The following is a 19,097-nucleotide window of genomic DNA, read 5'->3' as shown; positions in this document are numbered from 1 at the left end:
GAACAAAGTGTTCTAATTAAATTGTAAGCTAGAGCAAAGGCACAATGTCTAGCTTTCCTATTAATTAAAAAGCCTGCAACCCAGTTCCACAAGGGGAAAACCAATGAGTAAAGGAATTGGAGGCTGCTCTTTTGGTTTATTGATGCTGTTTTGGCCAAGTCAAGAATTCAGCTATCCTAAAATGATCAAATATTGTTTGGAGAAAAAGAGAATTTCCAAACTGGCCTCATTATCTGAGAGAAGCTTAAAAATACCAATTATGGTAGTGTAATTTCTCTCTTGCCTACTTAAGTCTGCAGAGATGAAACTGTGGGAGTGTCCTACTTGCTTGCTTGCTCATTGCTCTTTTCAAAAGAACAACTGGAGTTTTATCATAGTAGACAAATCCCTTGTTAGCTGCAAGGGAGAAATAGTTTAATGATGAGGGGCAAAGTACTGTGTATCTTAAAAGGAGGCAAATGTGCATGCGTTCTCCAGTATTACAATGAACTCAAATTCTGTGATGGGTAAGTATCTGTCAGTCACTTCTGAAAAAGCCCATTTCTTGGAGGAATGGAAATAAACTCTGTTTTTATATTACCTATATCTGAGAAAATGCTTTTTTGTTTATGTATGTGGTCAGTAAGTATTTCCATGAGAATGGAAGAAACATCACAACAGAGTAATGTGATTATAAAGAAAAGTCATTTTTCTGCTTTTACTTTTCAAAGAAAACCTAAAGCTTAAAAAGCTTTAAATAATGGTAATATGTAAATTTAATGTGCAACTGTGAGTTGACATGGTCAATTGTAAATGCTCCTTGACGTGGTCAGTTGTAAATGCTCCAAGTGATTGTTTGTTTGTTTTCCCCCTTGATTCTTACCTTCTTCCTACCCAACCGGTTTTTGCAATGTTAAATGGCCTTGTCAGTAAGTGGAGTGTAATGACTTGTTTGGTCAGCAGTCAGCACATGCAAAATTTCCAGCCCATGAATTATGTAAGCTAAAGACCTTTAGACCCAGCATGATTCTAATGATGGAGCTTTAATTTTAAAAGTTTTAAATTAGCTCTGTGTATGTGTTTGTAGTTTCATAACATACACTATAAAGTAATCCTATAGGCCAAAATATGATCAGTCACGATACAGTCAGTACATTTCTATTTAATGAAGGGGCCTTACTGCATTGTTCTGGTTTAAGCCCTTTGGCTGTGGTTTGGCTGTAGCAGAAGGTCTCTGTCTGCTCCAAACCTTAAAGATCATCTGCAGAAGATAGTGTGATCTTTCAGGGGCATGGAGGGATTCTTTTTTGTTTTGATTGTTTTAGGAGGTGCATTGCCTTGTTTCTCGTGAGAAGAGAGTCACTGGTGTAGAATAAATAAAAGATATGTGATTAACTTTTTAAAAAAATTAATGCTCTTGGAAATAAATCCAGTCTGCATTTCTCTAATACACCTTCTCTGTTTAAATAGTTCATGTGAAAGCCAAAGACATCTTACGTGAATGAAGAAATTGCCCTCCTTACAATTACAGCTGTGAGAAAACTGACTCCAAAGTGCTATCTCTGCTATGATGTATTTCACTTTGTGAGGAAGATGGAGAGCCGTTAATATATGAATGTAGTTTTCATATACTCAGGAACACTGTGAAAATGTGAATTATGGCACCTGTAAAACATCACCGATAAACATTTCTTCTAGAAAATACAGGCCATCTTGCTATTACCATAGAAAAATAATGAATCTCAAAAATAATGAAATTTAAAAATACTCCAACTTCTGTTCTTATTTACCTTCAGGTAAAGCTTTTGTATGTATTGAAGTGTTAATTTTCAGTACTTTTCCTACATCCTTGACAACTAGAGTCTCTTTTGATTTTTAAAATGTGGAATTCACACATCTACTTGGAACCACAGTTTTAAGAAAAATATCAGCTATCATGAGACTCATCATAAAACTGCACAGGTTGGCACTGGTGTATATCCTAGCTGCTAAGTGTTATAAATTGATTTTTTTGTTGTTGTTTTTTATTTCTTAGTTTTCTGAAATAGATTTTGTGTTTCATCTGCATGTATTGGGGGACAAAGATCAATCTTGTTGAAATTTTACAGAGGAATATTTCATTAGGAAGTAAAGAGCTTAGCTTCACATAAACCAGTTGGAATTCCCCAAAGCTGAAAGACGTGGATGCTTGCTGTAATAAAGCCTCTGAATGATAGGGAATTCCTAAGCGGCTGATAAAGAAATGATTTGCAGTACTACCTAGTGCTGCACAAATACTCAAGTTCAGTGAGTATTTAACATGTTTTATGGATAAAGCTATTGCTGTTTACCATTCTGCTGGTTTAAATGAGCACGGTTTTTAAAAGCAGGTGGAAGGTCGTTGGGAATACACTTAGGGAAGGCAGTTGTGACCATCCACAAGTGCCCAACTTTTGGCTGCGTTGGGTTGCAGGGTCTCTTAAACCTGCATGGAGCACCCCTCTGTAGACACTAACTGAAAGACACAACAGCTCTGCCAACACATACCAAAGGATCACGTCGCCCCATATCTCATCTCCAGCATTAGCTGTAAGCATATGCCTGTATACAATGTTCTCCCCAATGTTATTCCAGCTATCAGCAGTCTCTGGCTCAGGGATTTCTTGAGCTAATATGGTTTCTGTGTGTTTCTTAACCCTCAAAGGGTTTGTGTCCCATGAACTCATCTCAGCTTCCCTGTATGAGCCTTTTAGCACTCCTAATATCCTCTGACAGTGTGTTTCATGTGTGTTCCCTAAGGCGAAGAGATGATGTTTGGAAACAGCGTTCTCTTGTTAGTAAGCAAAAATTTTGAGGCGATTGGTATTTTTTTTACTGAGATTTGCTGTCATGGCCGATGCTGGCAGACAAAGGTATTTATTTTGCAAAAGGAGAAAGGAACTGAATGGCATGTTTATTATCTATCAGGACTGCTGAATCTCCCTGCTATACTTTTGATGCTAGTGGTACTGATTTGGCACTATTTTCAGTCTTGTTTCTGCTCCTCAGAACAAAGGATTAAGAAACAATTTCCCAGTCTCTTCAGTTAACACCCCTGTGCCCCCAAAAAGGAATGCATTCTGTGCAATACAGTATGTGATACTTTAATAATGTATAAATCAAGTTGGACAGAAGCTGCCTGTCAGTTTTATTAACTTTGACCTTTTCTCCCATTATAAGGATAGTTTTGTAAATATTTAATGACCCTTATAGATTTTGACAGTTGGACCTGCATTCCTAGGAGCAAAGGTAGATTATAAAGAAATACTTATAATTAATAAAAATAGCTTAATCATTGGGAGTCAGCCTTCAAGGACAGAATTGGTTTTTAGAATATATTTATTTTTAATTCCTTTTTTTTATGCCTGACCACTAAATGTCAGATTAACCAGGAGGTTATGAAATGTTTTTAAAAGGTTGCATTTAAAATTCGTCTATGATTAGCACCTGTGATTACCTCCATTTCTGAGCAAGTGTCCAAATAATGGTATTTACTTGAAATACCTGTCAGTGTCATTCTGCGCACTGAACGTAAGTGAATGGTGTCAACAGCACATAATTGCTGAAGGAGGGCTGCTCTTAATAAGATGCAAGAAGAACAGGGACAAGTGTATTCCTGGAGTCAGAGGGGTCTTCTGCCAGAGCGGTCTTTCCCTTTAATTCCCTGCATATTGCACTCACTGCAAATTCTGGTAGTGAAGATTGAAAACTAAGCCCCTGACACTTTGAAACATTGCCTTTCAAACATGTACTGTCCATTGCTCTCATTGATTTCTTTTTTTCTTTTTTTTTTCTCCCCCATTTCAGAAATCTGTCGGAGAAAAACAAATTTGAGCAAAATTCATTGGTCTAAGCAGAGTGCTAGGGGCATTACAATCCCCCTGCCTTCCCTGGCGGAGCATGGTTCTCTTCCCATTAGGAATGCGATGTGTCTTCATGTTGTGCCATGGCTGAGATGACGTGGCAAAGCAGCCAAGTAAATCAGGAGCCTGTTAAAAAGCCTTATGGATGCTCTGAGCATTGACATTTGAGTCAAATTGGCTCACAGGATAGCTTCGCTCATTTTAATAGTCGTTTTCAAGTAGATCACTTTACCAAGCTTTGCTTCCCTCATTTTCAGCCAGTACCCTGCAGAATAGCTTTGCCTAAGACCACTTTATTTTCTGTAACCTTTTTTTAGATGCAGACCATGGGGTTAGAGTTGTTAATGTGTTAAACAGTTTGCCTTTTTCAGAACAAATCTTTAGACAATTTAATGAACACATTGGTGTGGGGACTAGAATGATGAAGGAAATTGCATTTGTCTGACAGCGAATCTTTCTCCTGCCCCTTCTCTTAAAAAATGGAGGGCTAAATGTAAATGTAGATTGAAAGTGTTTAGAGGTGAGCTTGTAACTTGTTGCACTTGAAGCTGGTTTCAGGACAGACACAGCACTGTAGCTGTTCTTAAATCTGTGAGCAGTGGGAATGCACTAAAAATCTTGCAGATTCATGTTGTGTCCTTCATAAATTTGTCTTTCATTGGCAGGTAAAATAAAAGGTTAGAGGAGAAAGCTACTGAATGTGAATCATTCTGCAAAGCTATGGAGATGTGCTAGCAGGTATTTTAAAGGCTAGATTTTTCTTTACAGTGGTAGAAACTTCTTTGCGAATGTTTTGTGGTTTTATGTTTAAGAAAAAAAGATGTGTTATTTCTAAAAAGCTGGTTTATATAGTGAAAGGGTTGCATCTTTCTTCCTCTTATCTTCTTCCAAAAGGTAAGAATGCTTGATCTCTTGAGAGGAGAAACAGTCTTAACATTTAAAAGCAAGCCCAAGTTTCAGGAGAGGTAGGACTTGAGAGGAAGTCTTTGATTCATCATCTTACTTGCCCTATAGCATAATTTCCTTGTAATTTCACAGCAGACTTTTTTAATATGCTCTTGTTCATATTGTCTTCCATCCAAGCAATATATAGATATGAAATACCATACATTAACTTGCTGACTGACTGTAATTTGAATCAGGTGGTACAGATAGTAGAGGTCTGACATAGAGTACTGCAGTGGTGTGTATTTTAATATATATGGTTTTTATTATCCAGTTGCAGTACCATGCCGGGCTAGCATCTGGCCTTTTGAATCAGCAGTCTTTGAAACGTTCAGCCAACCAGATGGGAGTATCTGCAAAACGCCGACCAAAAGCCCAGCCGACAACTCTTGTCTTACCTCCTCAGTAAGTAATGGAATATGTTGAAGAGTTGGCGGGGGAGGGGGGCGGATTCTTTTTTTAAACTTTTTATTTAATTATTTATTCTTTTAAGTCATCATAATAGCAGCTTTGTGCTTGCATTTTTGTTTCATACAAGTTGACTTATTCTTGTTGGATGGGTGGGGTACCCTATGGAAACAGTATTTTGTTTCTTCTGTTTATGGAGTGACAACAGAAAAGTTGCAAGCATTCTTCTTTGTAGCAGGTCATAAAAGTTTTTGCAACACGAGATTGTCATTGAAGAATGATGTTCCCCTGATTAGTATGACTTGGAGCTTCAAGTAGGACTTTTCTGAAGGTCCTAAAAGGCTGAAGCCAAAAAGTCTTTGGTGTGAGTACTTTCTCGACAAACGTCTGTTCTGAGTCCATCTGTTCACCATATGTTAATTTTGCATTGGATCTAAACCTCTTTTACAGGTGACAAGCAATTACGAGGACACTTAGAAACTGTTTGAGGACATAGAGTATCAACACTTTAGGCAGTCTGTGTACTGATGCCAAAAACACAGAAATGTCCACAACTAAGCTTATAAATTAATAAACTGCTTAAAATATTTAGTTACATATAAGAAAATTATCATTGTGTAGAAAATGAAGTGCTAAGCAATTATTCATTGTACTGAGCATCCTTGTAGTTTGTGGAAACTGCCTGCTTTTTTTCACAGAACAAGAGTCACTGATGTATAAACACTGTGCTACTAAAAGCTTCATAGTTGTAAAAAGTCCCTGTTGTCACCAGAGTCCACAGGCCTAAGTTGATGAAAGAATCTAAGGAAGTTTAGAGTTTTTTCCTTATATGAAATGAGAAAAAAATCAGAGTCAACAGAGCTTTCCCCTTGCATATTAACTTTAAAAGGCTGCTAATTCAAGAATCCATAAATGTTCTATTGTTTTACTGGTAAGTCAGATGATGAAGAATGGTTAGAAGGGCAGCTCTAGCAGAACTACAGGTTTGAAAACCAGATGTTCTTTCTCTTATACCTGTGAAAGATCGGGGGTATGATGTGACAAACTGGCTAAATAGTTTTCTTCCTTTGTTGGGATATCAGGTTTATCCAGAGCTTAAAATGGACTTCTCCAAGAAGTCTATAAACTGGAGTACTGTGATACAAGTTGTCACAGTTTTTATTCAGAGATCTTAAAATATTTTGGTGTTCTGTTTTGTTTTTTTTAATCATGGCTTCTTCAGTTACTAGAAATACGTATAGTGAGAGAGAAAGAGCTAGCTTCTATTTTTGCATAGAAAAGTCTGTACTTGAAACAGTTGCAACTGTATAAACTGTAAAATATGAGGTATATAATATACACATTTAAAGGTATTGTATGTCTTTTTATCTGCAGGTCATTTTTCCTTCAGTGGTGCATTTACATAGAATTTGCAGATAGAATGAAATTTTAGTGTGGTAACTAAACTTTAGCTAGTAGTTGAATTATGTTTCAGTATCTTATTACTACTTCCAGCATTATTCACAGGGAAAATAATATGTTTATGCTGAGCTGGCCCTTTATCTGTCACTGGTTTCCTCCTCTCTGGCTTTGCTTTGACCTTTCCTTATTTGTCCTTATCTGCTATCTTGGTGTGTCTTAAGAAGAGAATAATAGTTATATTAAGTCAAATCAAATACCTGTTGAGCCCAATATCATGTCTCCAACACAGGGCAGAAGCAGATTATGAAAAGACTTATAAAAACAGGCTTATGAGAAGTATGAAAAGAAAAAAAGTATGGCAAATGGATTTCAGTATCTTGATTTTTTTGCTGTAGTTTCCTGCTAATAATGATGAATCATGCTGTGATTTTTTTTTTCTTTTTATTTCTCTTCATTCTCTCTAAAATGCAAAAAAAGAAAACATCTACGTACACAACTACATATCTCCTTGAAAGGGCATACTGCGTACTAATTTTCCCATGGCAATTCAGGGATTTTTTTTTTTTTTTAGCTTTATTGATTAGTCAAGAAAGGGGTAACTATTTCTTTGTCTTTTTTTGCTTTGATGTATGCTATTAAAATTAAGCTCAGTGACAAGTCTTTGGGCTGAGTAACAATGTGCTATGAGTCAAGTATATATTAAATGTTGTTCAGAGCAACTATATTATCTAGAGCTTTTCTTAAACTTAAGTAGTTAAAACCACCTATGTGCCAAAATGTCATTTTAGGATAGCAGATTGGAGCAAATAGCAACACTGCAGTAATCCTTTTCAGCCAGCAAGGGAATGCAGGAAACACTGTTGCTCAGGAGGCAACGCAGGTGATAATTTGGACAAAGAATCTTCTAAAAACTGTTTTATTTTTATGCAGATTTTGCATATGGATAGTTTGATACTAAACATGTCCTCATTTGAGTTCAAGGTAGCATTAGAGACCATGTTACTGATCTATTTATTTGTTTGTGTTCCTGTTCCTTGAAGAAACTGCACGGGTAACTTTTGCTATTGCACATTACATTCTTAATGGCAATGATGCAAGCTGAGCAATTACCTTGCTAATCCATATATTTGATTTTTACTGGTATGGTGAGACTTGAGTTTTGTTCCACAGACTGAACATACCCAAATGGTGTCTCTTCACATGAGGGGTAATACAAAACTTGATTCTTGTGCTGTGTCAACTCATTGTTCACTTGAGTCTTCAGTCTCTCTCCCTGCTCTGCTGTTTCTTCTCCCTTCCAACAAACAAACAAAAACCCCAAACCAACCAACCAAAAAAAAAACCCCAAAACAAAAACCTCAAACCTTCTCAGCCTGTCTTGGAGGCTCAGCCATCTCTTCCTATTCCATGATCACAGAAGGAGCTGGACAAAGGATTTCGGTAATGGCAAAGCTGATTCTTGGTCAGCACATTGATTTGTCCCTTGCCAGCCTTAGGCCATCATTTGATGTCCTCTGGTTTGGAGGCGAAGAGGTCTAGTTTTTCACTAGTAGGTATCTGAAATGGCAGCATCAATGTTGAATCAGAAAGGTATTTTTAAAAATGGAAGGTCTCTGTCCTATGCAACCAGTACTAGGAAAATTTTCATTTTCTCACTGTTTTCATTATCCAAGGGCTTCTAAGGGTGCTGAACAGTTTTGAAGAAAGACCTTTTGGTGTTCAGTTTTGCTTTTCAGTATTGGTTTTCACTGGCTCTGAAAGTGCAGAAAGGAATACTAGATTGATATGCGTCTCATTTCTAGCCAAATGTATCTGTTTGAGAAAATGACTAACTGCTGGCTTCTTTCTCTCCCTGCTTTGTCCCTCCTTCTGTCTTCTATTAACAAGACATCTCCCTGTACTTGCTAATACATGCGTTCCCTCACATGCTTCTCATCTGGCTGCTGGTTCCTTCCTTCTGTTAAGAATCTTAAAGCAGTGTTTGCTGAAGTGCTGAAAGCTGTCAGCTCCTTCCAAGTGACTAGGAAAGCATATACATGCAACCGTTCTGAAAACTAGGATGGCTTCTTCTGTTTGAAATAAATAAATAAATATGGTAAGAAATGATGGCTCTTAGTTTTTTCTTTCCTTTTGAAATGTAGTAATTGACGCAGTTAATTAATCTTGTATTGTTTTGCTTGGTACCACATCTCAAAAGCAAATTCCCAGTTATGAAGTTGTCTCCATGACCCTGTGGGAGCAGAACGCTGCACCCCAAAGTCTGGGGTGGCTGAGAGCAGTAAGACCATGGAGGTGGTCCCTGCCAGTGGACCACCCTGCTGAGAGCCCAGCAGACTCTAGTATGTCATTGTCTAGCTGGAAAATGACAGCAGTGAGTCACAGTGAGATGAGGAGGAAGAAAGAAAAGAGGAAACAGGATGTTGACTATATTCTTGCGGTTGTGTTCATCGGCACACACAAGAGGGTCAGTTAATTTTAATGGGAATTTTTAGGGATGTCAGCTGAAAACCTTATGACTTTGATAGCTCTTTTGTGTGGGGCTTTCTCAGTGCTCCCAGATTAATCATCTGTCTCCTCTGGAAGGAAATTGCCAGAACAAAAACTTGCTCACCACAAAAGGTACTGAGACTCTTGCCCTTTATGGTGCCTTTTAGGCTCATTTGTTGTGACATTTGCAGTTTTGGGGAAATAAGCACACTATAAACAATAAACAAGTGGAAGTCTGGTCCTTGTTTGACAACTTCAGGCTCAATGGACAGAGAGGCTTGAGTAAAACAGAGTCTAATTTTTTTGGTTTAGGGCTCTTCAGCTTGTCTTGTAAATCTCTTGTGGTCTGATGTATGCCCTAACCTGACAGTGAAAACATTGTAATAGATTGAGTAAAAATCTCTGTGAATTTGTATCCTATTGCTAGGAGCAGACCAGCAAAATTACTTTTCCTTTACTAAAAAAAAAAAAAAAAAAAGACAAGACATTGGTCTAGATAGATGAGCAACAGAAATCTGTGAAGATAACTTTTCTTTTAGGAGATAATAAGGACTTGAGGATAGAGTGCTGGGCAGAGGCTCAGGAGGGCCAGGTTGTTTCTGCCACTTGTTCTGGGTGAGATGGAGGAGGTGTCTATTCTGCTCTCTACTCCTCAGAATCCATCTGGATTCTTCTTCTAGAGAAGATGGGTATATTCAAAAGAAGTCCATACTTGCTCCATCCTTTGGAACTACATTAGCAAAAGATGCTCTTTAGTGAGGGGTCTCCTTAAAAAAGTTAATTTACTGGCTCAGCAGCAATCTGTTCATCTGGATTTGGAAAATAAATTTACAGATATCTCAAACTCTGTGTTTATTGCAGCTTGATTCAGTACCAGCATAGTCAAAGTGTAGTTCTTTCATAAATAACATTAATGCCCTATCAGTTTTATGGTTCTGTCATATAAGTAGTACTGTAACATTCTATTGTATTTGTTCAACAGCTTTCTTCAGGACACACAAATTAATTCTTGAGGAAGGAATTTCATTTAAAATAGTCAGTGATGTAGTATTCAAAAAATAAAATGTTGCTATTTTTAGTGGTTAACTGGAAGGTATGTGTGTATATATATATATAAACCATGCACCCAGTCATCAGATGTGCCAGAATAAATTATTTGGAACTTAACTTGTGTAATTTATCATTTTTACATTAAGAAAAATCCTGATGAGCCCTTTGCCAAGAGTTTTTGGAGGAAAGGTTTTTTTCAGCATTTTGTTTTATAAACAGCATCTAATTGTTTCCTAGGTTCAGGGATTTTAATTATGAAAGAAAGAGGCAGATTATTCTAAAGATAATGGCAAAGCATGCTTAAGCCAATAAATGTTCATAGGTTTTGTATTTTTTAAGACCGTATGTTTAAATTATGCTTATCTAGTCTGACCTCACTGTGTTACAGAGGTCTGAAATCCCAGCCAGGGATTCATACTTTGAAACTAAGAATCTGATGTACCAGCTAAGTGTGACACCTGGTATATAGGCGGTGGGGAATGTGGTTATTTAACACGCAAGTGTTGTTATTGCAATAATCCCATTCAGTATTATGAGCTGTACTCTTAACATTTGGGCCTCTTCGAAGAAAAGCATTCAAGAGTAGAAGAGCAAAGTGGGTGGCTATGTTCTTCCGTTTTGAGAAAAGTCATCAGAAGTTCTTTGTGCAGTTCTAAAATTCTTCTTTCCCCCTACTGGCAGAGCTGTATTAAGTATCAATATTCATTAAATACCACAGAGATGATAATGTAATAAAGCAATAATCCTCAGGCCCACATCTATACTTCTCTCCAGAAGAGTTGAGGTTGAGAATATAATTAAAGATTAAAACTCTGTTTGCATTCTGGAACATGGAGATATCTTTTTGTACATGATGGGGAATTGCATTAATAAGGAAGAGATCAGTTTCCAATAACTTTCAATACTAGGAGCTCATTTAATATCCCTGTTCATGTTTAAGTTTCTCACGGTATTCCTTTTAGCTTGACTTTAGCAAGACAGTGCAACAGGAACTGTAAAAGAACATGTTGCTGAAATATGTGACCCTTTTGCTCCACAAATTAATCCCTTATTGGTTCTTTATATTGTAAGACAATAATATTTACATGAATAGGTTTAATTACTTTGCAGCCGTGTACTGTGTAGATTGAACATTAGTTTTAGTATTTGGTATCTTGTGCACAGTTTGGATCACATCGTTGCACTGTTTTCTTTCTATTTTTAGTAAACTGATGAACACCTGTTCTGCAGATGTTTTCTGAAGCTGTTTTAGTACAAGTTGCAATGTATTGCCATACAGTGAGACTGCGTTTATCCCTTACTGATAATACTCATTTTTTGTGTTTGGAGTTTATGTGCACATCTTGCAGGATCTTTTGATACTCAAGTCTCTAATATTTCACTTGGGTCAACTAGCGTGCTGGTATTGACTGGGATAGAGTTTTGGTTTTTTCCATATTAGCTTGTATGGGTCTATGTTTTGGATTTGTGCTGAAAACTGTTGATAATACAGGGATGTTTTCATTACTGCTGAGCAGCTCTTACACAGTCAAGGCCTTTTCTGCTTCTCACCCCACCCCACCAGCGAGCAGGCTGGGGGGGCACAAGAAGGTGGGAGAGGACACAGCTGGGACAGCCGACCCCAACTGACCCAAGGGATATTCCACACTATATGATGTCATGCTTAGTATATAAAGCTGGGGGAAGAAGGAAAGGGAGGGATGTTCAGAGTTACAGTGTTTGTCTTCCAAAGTCACCATTACACGTGATGCAGCCCTGCTTTCCTGGAGATGGCTGAACACCTGCCTGCTGATGGGAAGTGGTGAACGGATTCCTTGTTTTGCTTTGCTTGTGTGCACAGCTTTTGCTTTACCTGTTAAACTGTCTTTATCTCAACCCACGAGTTTTCCTCACTTTTACTCTTCTGATTCTTTCCCCCATCCTGTTGTGGGGGGAGTGAGTGAACAGCTGTGTGGTGCTTAGTTGCTGGCTGGGGTTAAACCATGACAACTAAGTAGAAAGCCACTTTAAAACTTTCTATATTGTATCATCAGCTTGTTAAATAACTCTTACTTTCCCCTTAAAGAATCTTAGCCAATTGGTTCTTTGCTCTTTTTTTTTTTTCCTGCCCATGTTTTTGATGGTGTTGTATGTGATCGGTCTCTGTTAACTACTTCTTTGTCTTGCTTTTTAAGAAGCTCCATAATTTTGCACAGAAGGTCCAAAATACTGGCTTCCCCCCTCAAATATTGGTATTTTAACTACCAAAGCTAATCTAGCTAGGTAGAGTACTAGTTCTTCACCTCTCATAAAAAGGATAGTGCTCATTAAACAGGTGGTTTTGTGAGCATTTGTCCAGTCCCTAGAGGAAAATCTATTTGAATTATAAAGTCCATGCTGTGCATTTCAGGGGTTAGTATTCCATTCTTTTCTAAATGAAGTGGTGGTGGAGGAGTTTGATGTAACGATGAAGTTGGATAGTATGCATTCCTCTAGAATTTTTGAAAGGAATACAAATAGTGTATATGTAGTATTTAGGTTTTTTAAAGGAAAACTACAGAATAATATGAACCTATTCAAACTGCCGCCTACAACGCTGCTTCAGAGAATAGCAACATCCTCAAGTGAATTTTTCAAACCATGTAGAATATAATAGAGAATAATGAGCAAACAGGAAACCACTATTTTGACAGCTTTGTTACAGGAAGATAAGTGCTGAGAAATTCAGATCATAATGAATTTCAGCAGCTATCGAAAATATGATAGTTTCAAGTTATTTTAAGATACAGCCATGTTTTGGTTTGTTTTGGATTTTTCTTCAGGTTTCCCTTCTGCCTACTGAGCAGAGATGACAACAGTTGCTTTTAGACCAGTTGTTTTACAGAAATGAGACTGGACCCTGTTAGAGAAAGAGTACACCTTTCATTCTAGTTTTAGTGAGACCCTTGGGTACTTCTAGGTTCCTTAAATACAGTAAGTATTAAAGTTGTATCCTAGGGCATGGGAGGAAGAGTCATAGTTATATAATCCTAAAGTCTTCATTTTCTTCTCAACACTGTTTCCCCACCACTGAAAGCTAAGAAATCTGGTTGTCTGGATTACTATGAAGTACGTTGCCACCACAGTATTAGAAATTCTGATTTAGGTTACCCTTAAACTCAATGGCAACATTTAAGAGGTGGCTTGGAGCTGATCTGGTTCTTTTCAGATTCAGTAGCCAGGACACTCAGATCCCAAAGCTGGGGAAGCATCTGCCATGATTGAACCCATATTGTGTTACTAATTGTGAGGGAAAATTCCTAGGTGATAGCACATCATTAAACTTTCTTGAACTGAGTTTTATTAAGAGAGCAGCTGTGCATGTGGGTGTCATGTTGTTCTTTCTGGTTTTCAGATGTAACACAAATGAATTAACTAGTCCTTGTCATTTGGATGAAAGATGATTCTAAGCTTTTAAAGAGAATTTTTTTTTTTCCCCTAATGGCCCATGTCAACAGCAGTGATGAGTGGTTCATAGAGCTCGGTGGCCGGCTGTTCTCAGGCATAGAGCAGTGATGGGCCTGCTGTTGCTTTATCCTGTTTCTTTCTGTGTGTTTTGTTTAAATACTGAGGGGAAAAAAAGCAGTCTGCTATTAAATGTAATAGCAGTCTATCTCTTTAGCTACGTGGTATTCACTGTTTAGCACTCAATATAATTTAACTGGAAAGAAAAAAATCCAAAGTACTGTTTTGATTCATGAGGGGCTTTATTAGACAACTCCAACGAGATCAAATCCAATAACTTACCGGGGATACAACACTGATTAGTCATCTTACTATTTGTCGCCAAAGATACTTTACCAAGCTCTGTTCCGAAAAAGAGAGAAGGGTGTAATCCAGCTGAACTTTTGATTTCAGTGTAAGAGGTAAATTTTAAAACAAAGTGCTGTTAATTTGTTTTATGTCTCTGCTTTGTCTTCACTGCTGTTCAGTTGGGTTATCTATCATGTTAACTTTGGAACCATACATGTGGTTTGTAACCTGGTTAGATACCAAAGATACAGAAGGCAGGCAGATGATAATTTTTCTTTTTTTTTCCCCCCCTTCTTTCTTTCCCTGTTTAGCCTGTGGGGCTGTTGAGCTCAGTTGATTGTCCTTTTCTGTGCTTTATTAAGGATATATGTTGTTTTTTTAGTTAGCGACAGTTTTGAATAGAGTACCAGCACAGATTTAATGAGAATCTGAAATCTGAGGGAAAAAATGTGATCTGCTTTTAAAGTTTGTAGATGGTAAAAATGTACCATAGCACTCAGTCCTACAACAGATAGCTGCTGGGACCCGTAGCCCACTTCTGCATCTCTGACTTCTGAATTTTTGTATGGCATATTGTAATACAATATAAATCCAATTGTCTTTTACACTGTAAACTTGATCACTCCAACAGTATTAAACCAGCATTTGGGCTATAGGAGAAACCCTCTTACAGTGTTAATATTATTTGGATTTTCACGTTTATGTCCAATCGGTAGAAGTGTTGGAGTCCCAGATGGAGCTGTATGACTTGGGAGTTGAGCAGAATCCAAACTAGACCATTACACTGGTAAGAGGGAGCAGTTCCATAATAAACTGCTGTGGTTTTGAGCAGATTTGGTCCCAGTATGTGTGATGTGAGGAGTGATGGGGTGAGGAGGCACTTCCCTGCTTTGTACTCTGTGCCTTCCTGCAGTAGTCTGTAGTAGGTGGGTCATAGAGTAACTTCTGTGGAAGCTCGCTAAGTGTTGCCAAAGGTCTGGTACAACATGGCTTTGTGTGGAAGTTTTTTTTGTTTTTTTGTAACAGCTGCCATTCTTGAGTCTGGTGATGCTTGGTAAGTCAGTACTGAGTCAACATCTTTGCTGTTCTATGCATCTTTAGAAATATGATTATTTTAAAAATTCTAATCTTGATCTAATCTCCTAATATGTTGATGTATCTGACAGCAGAGGGTTCTGTAATAATCTTCTTTGTTTTGTTATGCCAGATCAATGCTTTTTTTTTTTTTGGCTATATTTATATGCTGAATTTCATTTCATTCCATTAAGTGCTATACAGCTGCATATTTTCTTACAAAGTAATTACAAAAAACCAGCAGGCATTGATCAACACAGATTGTCCAAAGGAAAGATTTTGACTAAACCCAAATGTTCCTTATGATATTCATTAACAGGATAATAATTTCTATCCATACAATTATAAGAGACAAGGATCTTGGATGCTGCTTTATCCCAATTAAATTACCAAAATGTGCATTAGTTGTGTTGTAAAACTTTACAGTGTCTTTTAACATAGAAGTAAAATCGGTTTTATTTATTCACTTTTCAACAAATATTCTAACCCACCACTATGGAAAGAGAGTGCGTGTAATTAAGACTTCTAATTTCTTTACAGTGTATAGAGCTTCACTTACTAGCGTGTTGTGAGCTGTTATGGACTGATAGCCTTAGCTCAAATGTCCTTGTAGTGAACACCTCCATGAACATGTCTGTCTTGAAGACATTAGCCAGAAGAGGCCTGGGGCTGATTGCTGTTGATATTTTGGTGTCATATTCCCCAAACTAATCCTGCAAACAGGATTGCTCCGAGTGTGATGTGCAGCACTGTGTGACTGAGCACAGTGGTTTGACATAATTCCCATCTACTTTGCTGAAGATCAGCTGGAACACTCCATGGTTGGGAAATGAAAAAGCTGCATCTTTTTGGAAACTTTGTGCCATGTACTGGCCTTGATGTGCAAGTTCATTTTCCAGCATATGCACAGATCCGGAGCAGCGTGTAGCCCTTACTGAATGTTAGTGTTACTGAGGATTGAAGCTGTGTTGTAAAAGAGCAAATTTCTGACTCTTTGATGTATGTTTGCCTTAAAGGTAATGTTTGTGTGAGAACTGTGCCATTAAAAGGTGGCAATTAATTAAAAGTTGTTCCACAGTCCCAACCATTAGAAGATGCCCTTGCAGCATTTACAGCAGAACACTAATACTGCACTGTAGGGAATCCTTGTACTTTCAGTAAAAAAAGAAAATTAAGGATGAAGATTTTAATGTGTAATTAAAGACTGCAAATACTAGTTTAACTGCTTGTTTCTGTGTCCAAAAAAAAAGAAAAAAGAAAAAAAGGAATACAAACTACCAGTGGTTGGACTAATTAGACAGTGAAGAACAAGCTAGATAAGAGAGGAAATTTGTATGAACTTAATAATGATATCAAAGCTTTTGCTAAAGCTGTGATTTTATCATATGATTGCTTTAACACCCCCCCCCCCTTTTTTTTTTGCTTTACTATTTGGGGGAGGGGGATTAGAGGCTGTTTTACTGCAGCAGACAATCTATCTAAAAAGAATGAATTAAAACTGCCGCTTGCCAAATTCAGGAGCGCATTACAGCAAGTGTTTCCATCTGCATTGGTTGTATATTCCCTTGTCAAAGATGATGAGCAGAAAGAGCAGAGCCATAATAAGGTGGAAGGGGAAGGTCTTTATATTTTGGTGGCTTAGCAAGAACAGCGTTATTGCATAATCATCTTGTATAATGTGATGCGATAAGAACATATTGTGAACATATTTATTAATGGCTTTATTTCTGTACCTCTACATGATTCCAATTAACTGTTAGCTATTTGTGAGGAAAACTAAAAAGCTATACTGCGAGGGGGGATAAAAGTACTTTCAAATGTGAAACCTGTACTCTTAAGGAGAAGGAAGGTCTAGGTGTATCACAGTAAAAAACTTTGACATGTAAGTCGTACCTGAAAATAAAGGCAACTAAAGTCCCGTGTAGTTTTGACAGTAATTCTACAGAAGGGGAAAGTTTTCCAAAGTAATGAACTGCAGATGGGGATTTACCTGGGGACTAAAGGGGCTGTTCCCTTCCTTGAGGACCACGTGGATGGTGGTCTGGCCACGCTGCAGTGCTGCCTTGAGCAGCTGTATTCAGCACCCATCAACCGACCGGACATTTGAGTTTGAGAAAGGCAGCTAAATGTCCTTTCTAACTAGAAGGATACAGAGTAGGAGAATTGCTTTGCTCTGCTTTCTTTACTTGGTGTTAAAAATAACTGTTATTACTTTTTAATTTCACTTTAGGGCATTCTCTGGGTATTCATGTGTTCACGAGGTACCCTGTGGATGGGTTAAATGAAAAAAGCTTGGGTAGCATATTCCAGCTGATGACTTCATAGAGTTTTCCTCTAAACATAATCTTCATTGATAATGATTTGAAGTATTTTGTTACAATTATTTTGCTAGTCCCATTTTCCCAACTGCCAGTGGAAAAAATAAATAAAATGTAGCCATTAGAAGTTTCACTGGGTGTAGTGACTTGGTTTTCATCCCTTTATAGGTGCTGCTCTACTGTTATTTTCATTCCTGCTGGTTTAATTTTGCAAGGCACTTCTTTGCTGTGTAGGTTTTACCTAATAAAGACTAACACTGTCTTTGTAATTTCAGTAATGTAACTCAGTAGTATGTGTATGTTATTTTGAAAACAAGTGTATTAATAGTGTAATGCACATTTCTAATTGGACATAGATACATTTGCCTCATTATTAGTATTTCCTGATTCTTACCTTTGCACGGGTAGCAAAGGGCATAAAACACTATGGACAGGGAAGACCGTGTTAACGTTGGCAGACTTAGTTTCGACTTTTTTCTGTGGCTTCATGCAGTCTCTATTGTCTGTGAGTCATGGCCAGGGGAATCTTGTAGTAAGTCCTCTAATTTTAGCAACCAAAAGCATCTCCGTGCAGCAATTTTTGCATTGGAATTAAATTTTTCTGTTGTGTTGCTTAGGATTGTTCTTACAAATTCTATGTTGGGAAAGACAGTTTGGCACAGAGATCATGGTAAAGCAGTTAATTGCTTATTTAACCTTTGCTGAGTTTACCTGGACACCTTGAATGAAATGAAATAAAGATTACATTCTGTGTATGATCTTTGTGCTCCATTGTTGCCTATAATACTTTGTTTGTGTCCCTCACAAAATACGATTGTGGAAGAGTGTTTGGCCTTTTCATTCTGTACCATGAATGTTTGAAAGCACTTAAAGATACAGAGATTCCTGAATAAGTTATTGCAGAGCAAATTACTGTTTTGTTGAGTTACTCTATGCCTTGGTTTCCCCACATGAACTATGTGAATTGTATCATCTGGGAACTGTGCAGGAGTGCTGAGAGTGACTTGAGTAATATTTGTACAAAGCTGGGATAAGAGAATGTATTAACTATAAGGCAGATGCTTTCATCCAGGGGAAGAGTCTGGATTTTTGTCTTTTATTGTCAGTTGTTCAAGACCAGTTAATTTTTTACAAAATTCAAAGTCCAGAAGTGACACGTTGTGAAGAATGAATGACCATATAATTCCTACTTGCAGGACCTAATAGGAAGCTCTAACTATCCACTGTCAGCGTTCATTCTGATAAATGAATGGTGATGTATTATTCTGTATCCTTTGTGTTCTTGCCTTCAGGTGTTCATTTCAGTGATGGAAGACAAAGTGCAGACACGTGAAATAATTACACAGCAAGCTTGGCTGGAGCCTGTCAGTCTGTGTCAAGCTCCCTAGACTTCTTGAATCTCTAAATTGTTGAGCTCTTTTGCTGATTGTTGCATTCAGTGTTTGGTGTTAAAATCAAATGTGCTCTAGAAGTGGCAAAAAATACCCCACTGTTTTGATGTATTTTAAGTCAGAATTTAATACCTGTGTCCAAAATAGCACTATAAAACTGAGTTCCCCTCAAGCCAAAACCCAGGCTTTTCTACTTTCCTATTTTACATGCAGAACGTTCTTTCATTTTGGCTTTTGCATTTTGACAGTTGCTCAGCAAGGATGATGCTTTTTCTCATGACAAATTTGTATGCGCCTTGTAGACAGGTCTTATAAAAGCCTTTTGTGAAGGACTGAATGACAAATCAAACTTGGATCTAAATTTGGGGCTAATCAGCTACATGGCATATTCA

General features: G+C 37.6%; 1 protein-coding gene across 1 annotated transcript in view; it reads left to right on the top strand.

Annotated features, from left to right (window-relative positions):
* Positions 1-19,097, top strand: part of MED27 (mediator complex subunit 27) — a 96,007-nt gene that overhangs the window by 32,431 nt on the left and 44,479 nt on the right. Inside the window, exon 3 of the mRNA XM_075054591.1 lies at positions 5,080-5,210. Within this exon, the coding sequence (XP_074910692.1) occupies positions 5,080-5,210 (131 nt within the window). The remainder of the gene's footprint in view (positions 1-5,079; positions 5,211-19,097) is intronic.

This window comes from Buteo buteo, chromosome 23, assembly GCF_964188355.1.
Source record: "Buteo buteo chromosome 23, bButBut1.hap1.1, whole genome shotgun sequence".
Taxonomy (NCBI): domain Eukaryota; kingdom Metazoa; phylum Chordata; class Aves; order Accipitriformes; family Accipitridae; genus Buteo; species Buteo buteo.
The sequence above is the reverse complement of the archived record's forward strand: the minus strand, read 5'-3'. Positions and strand labels throughout refer to the sequence as shown.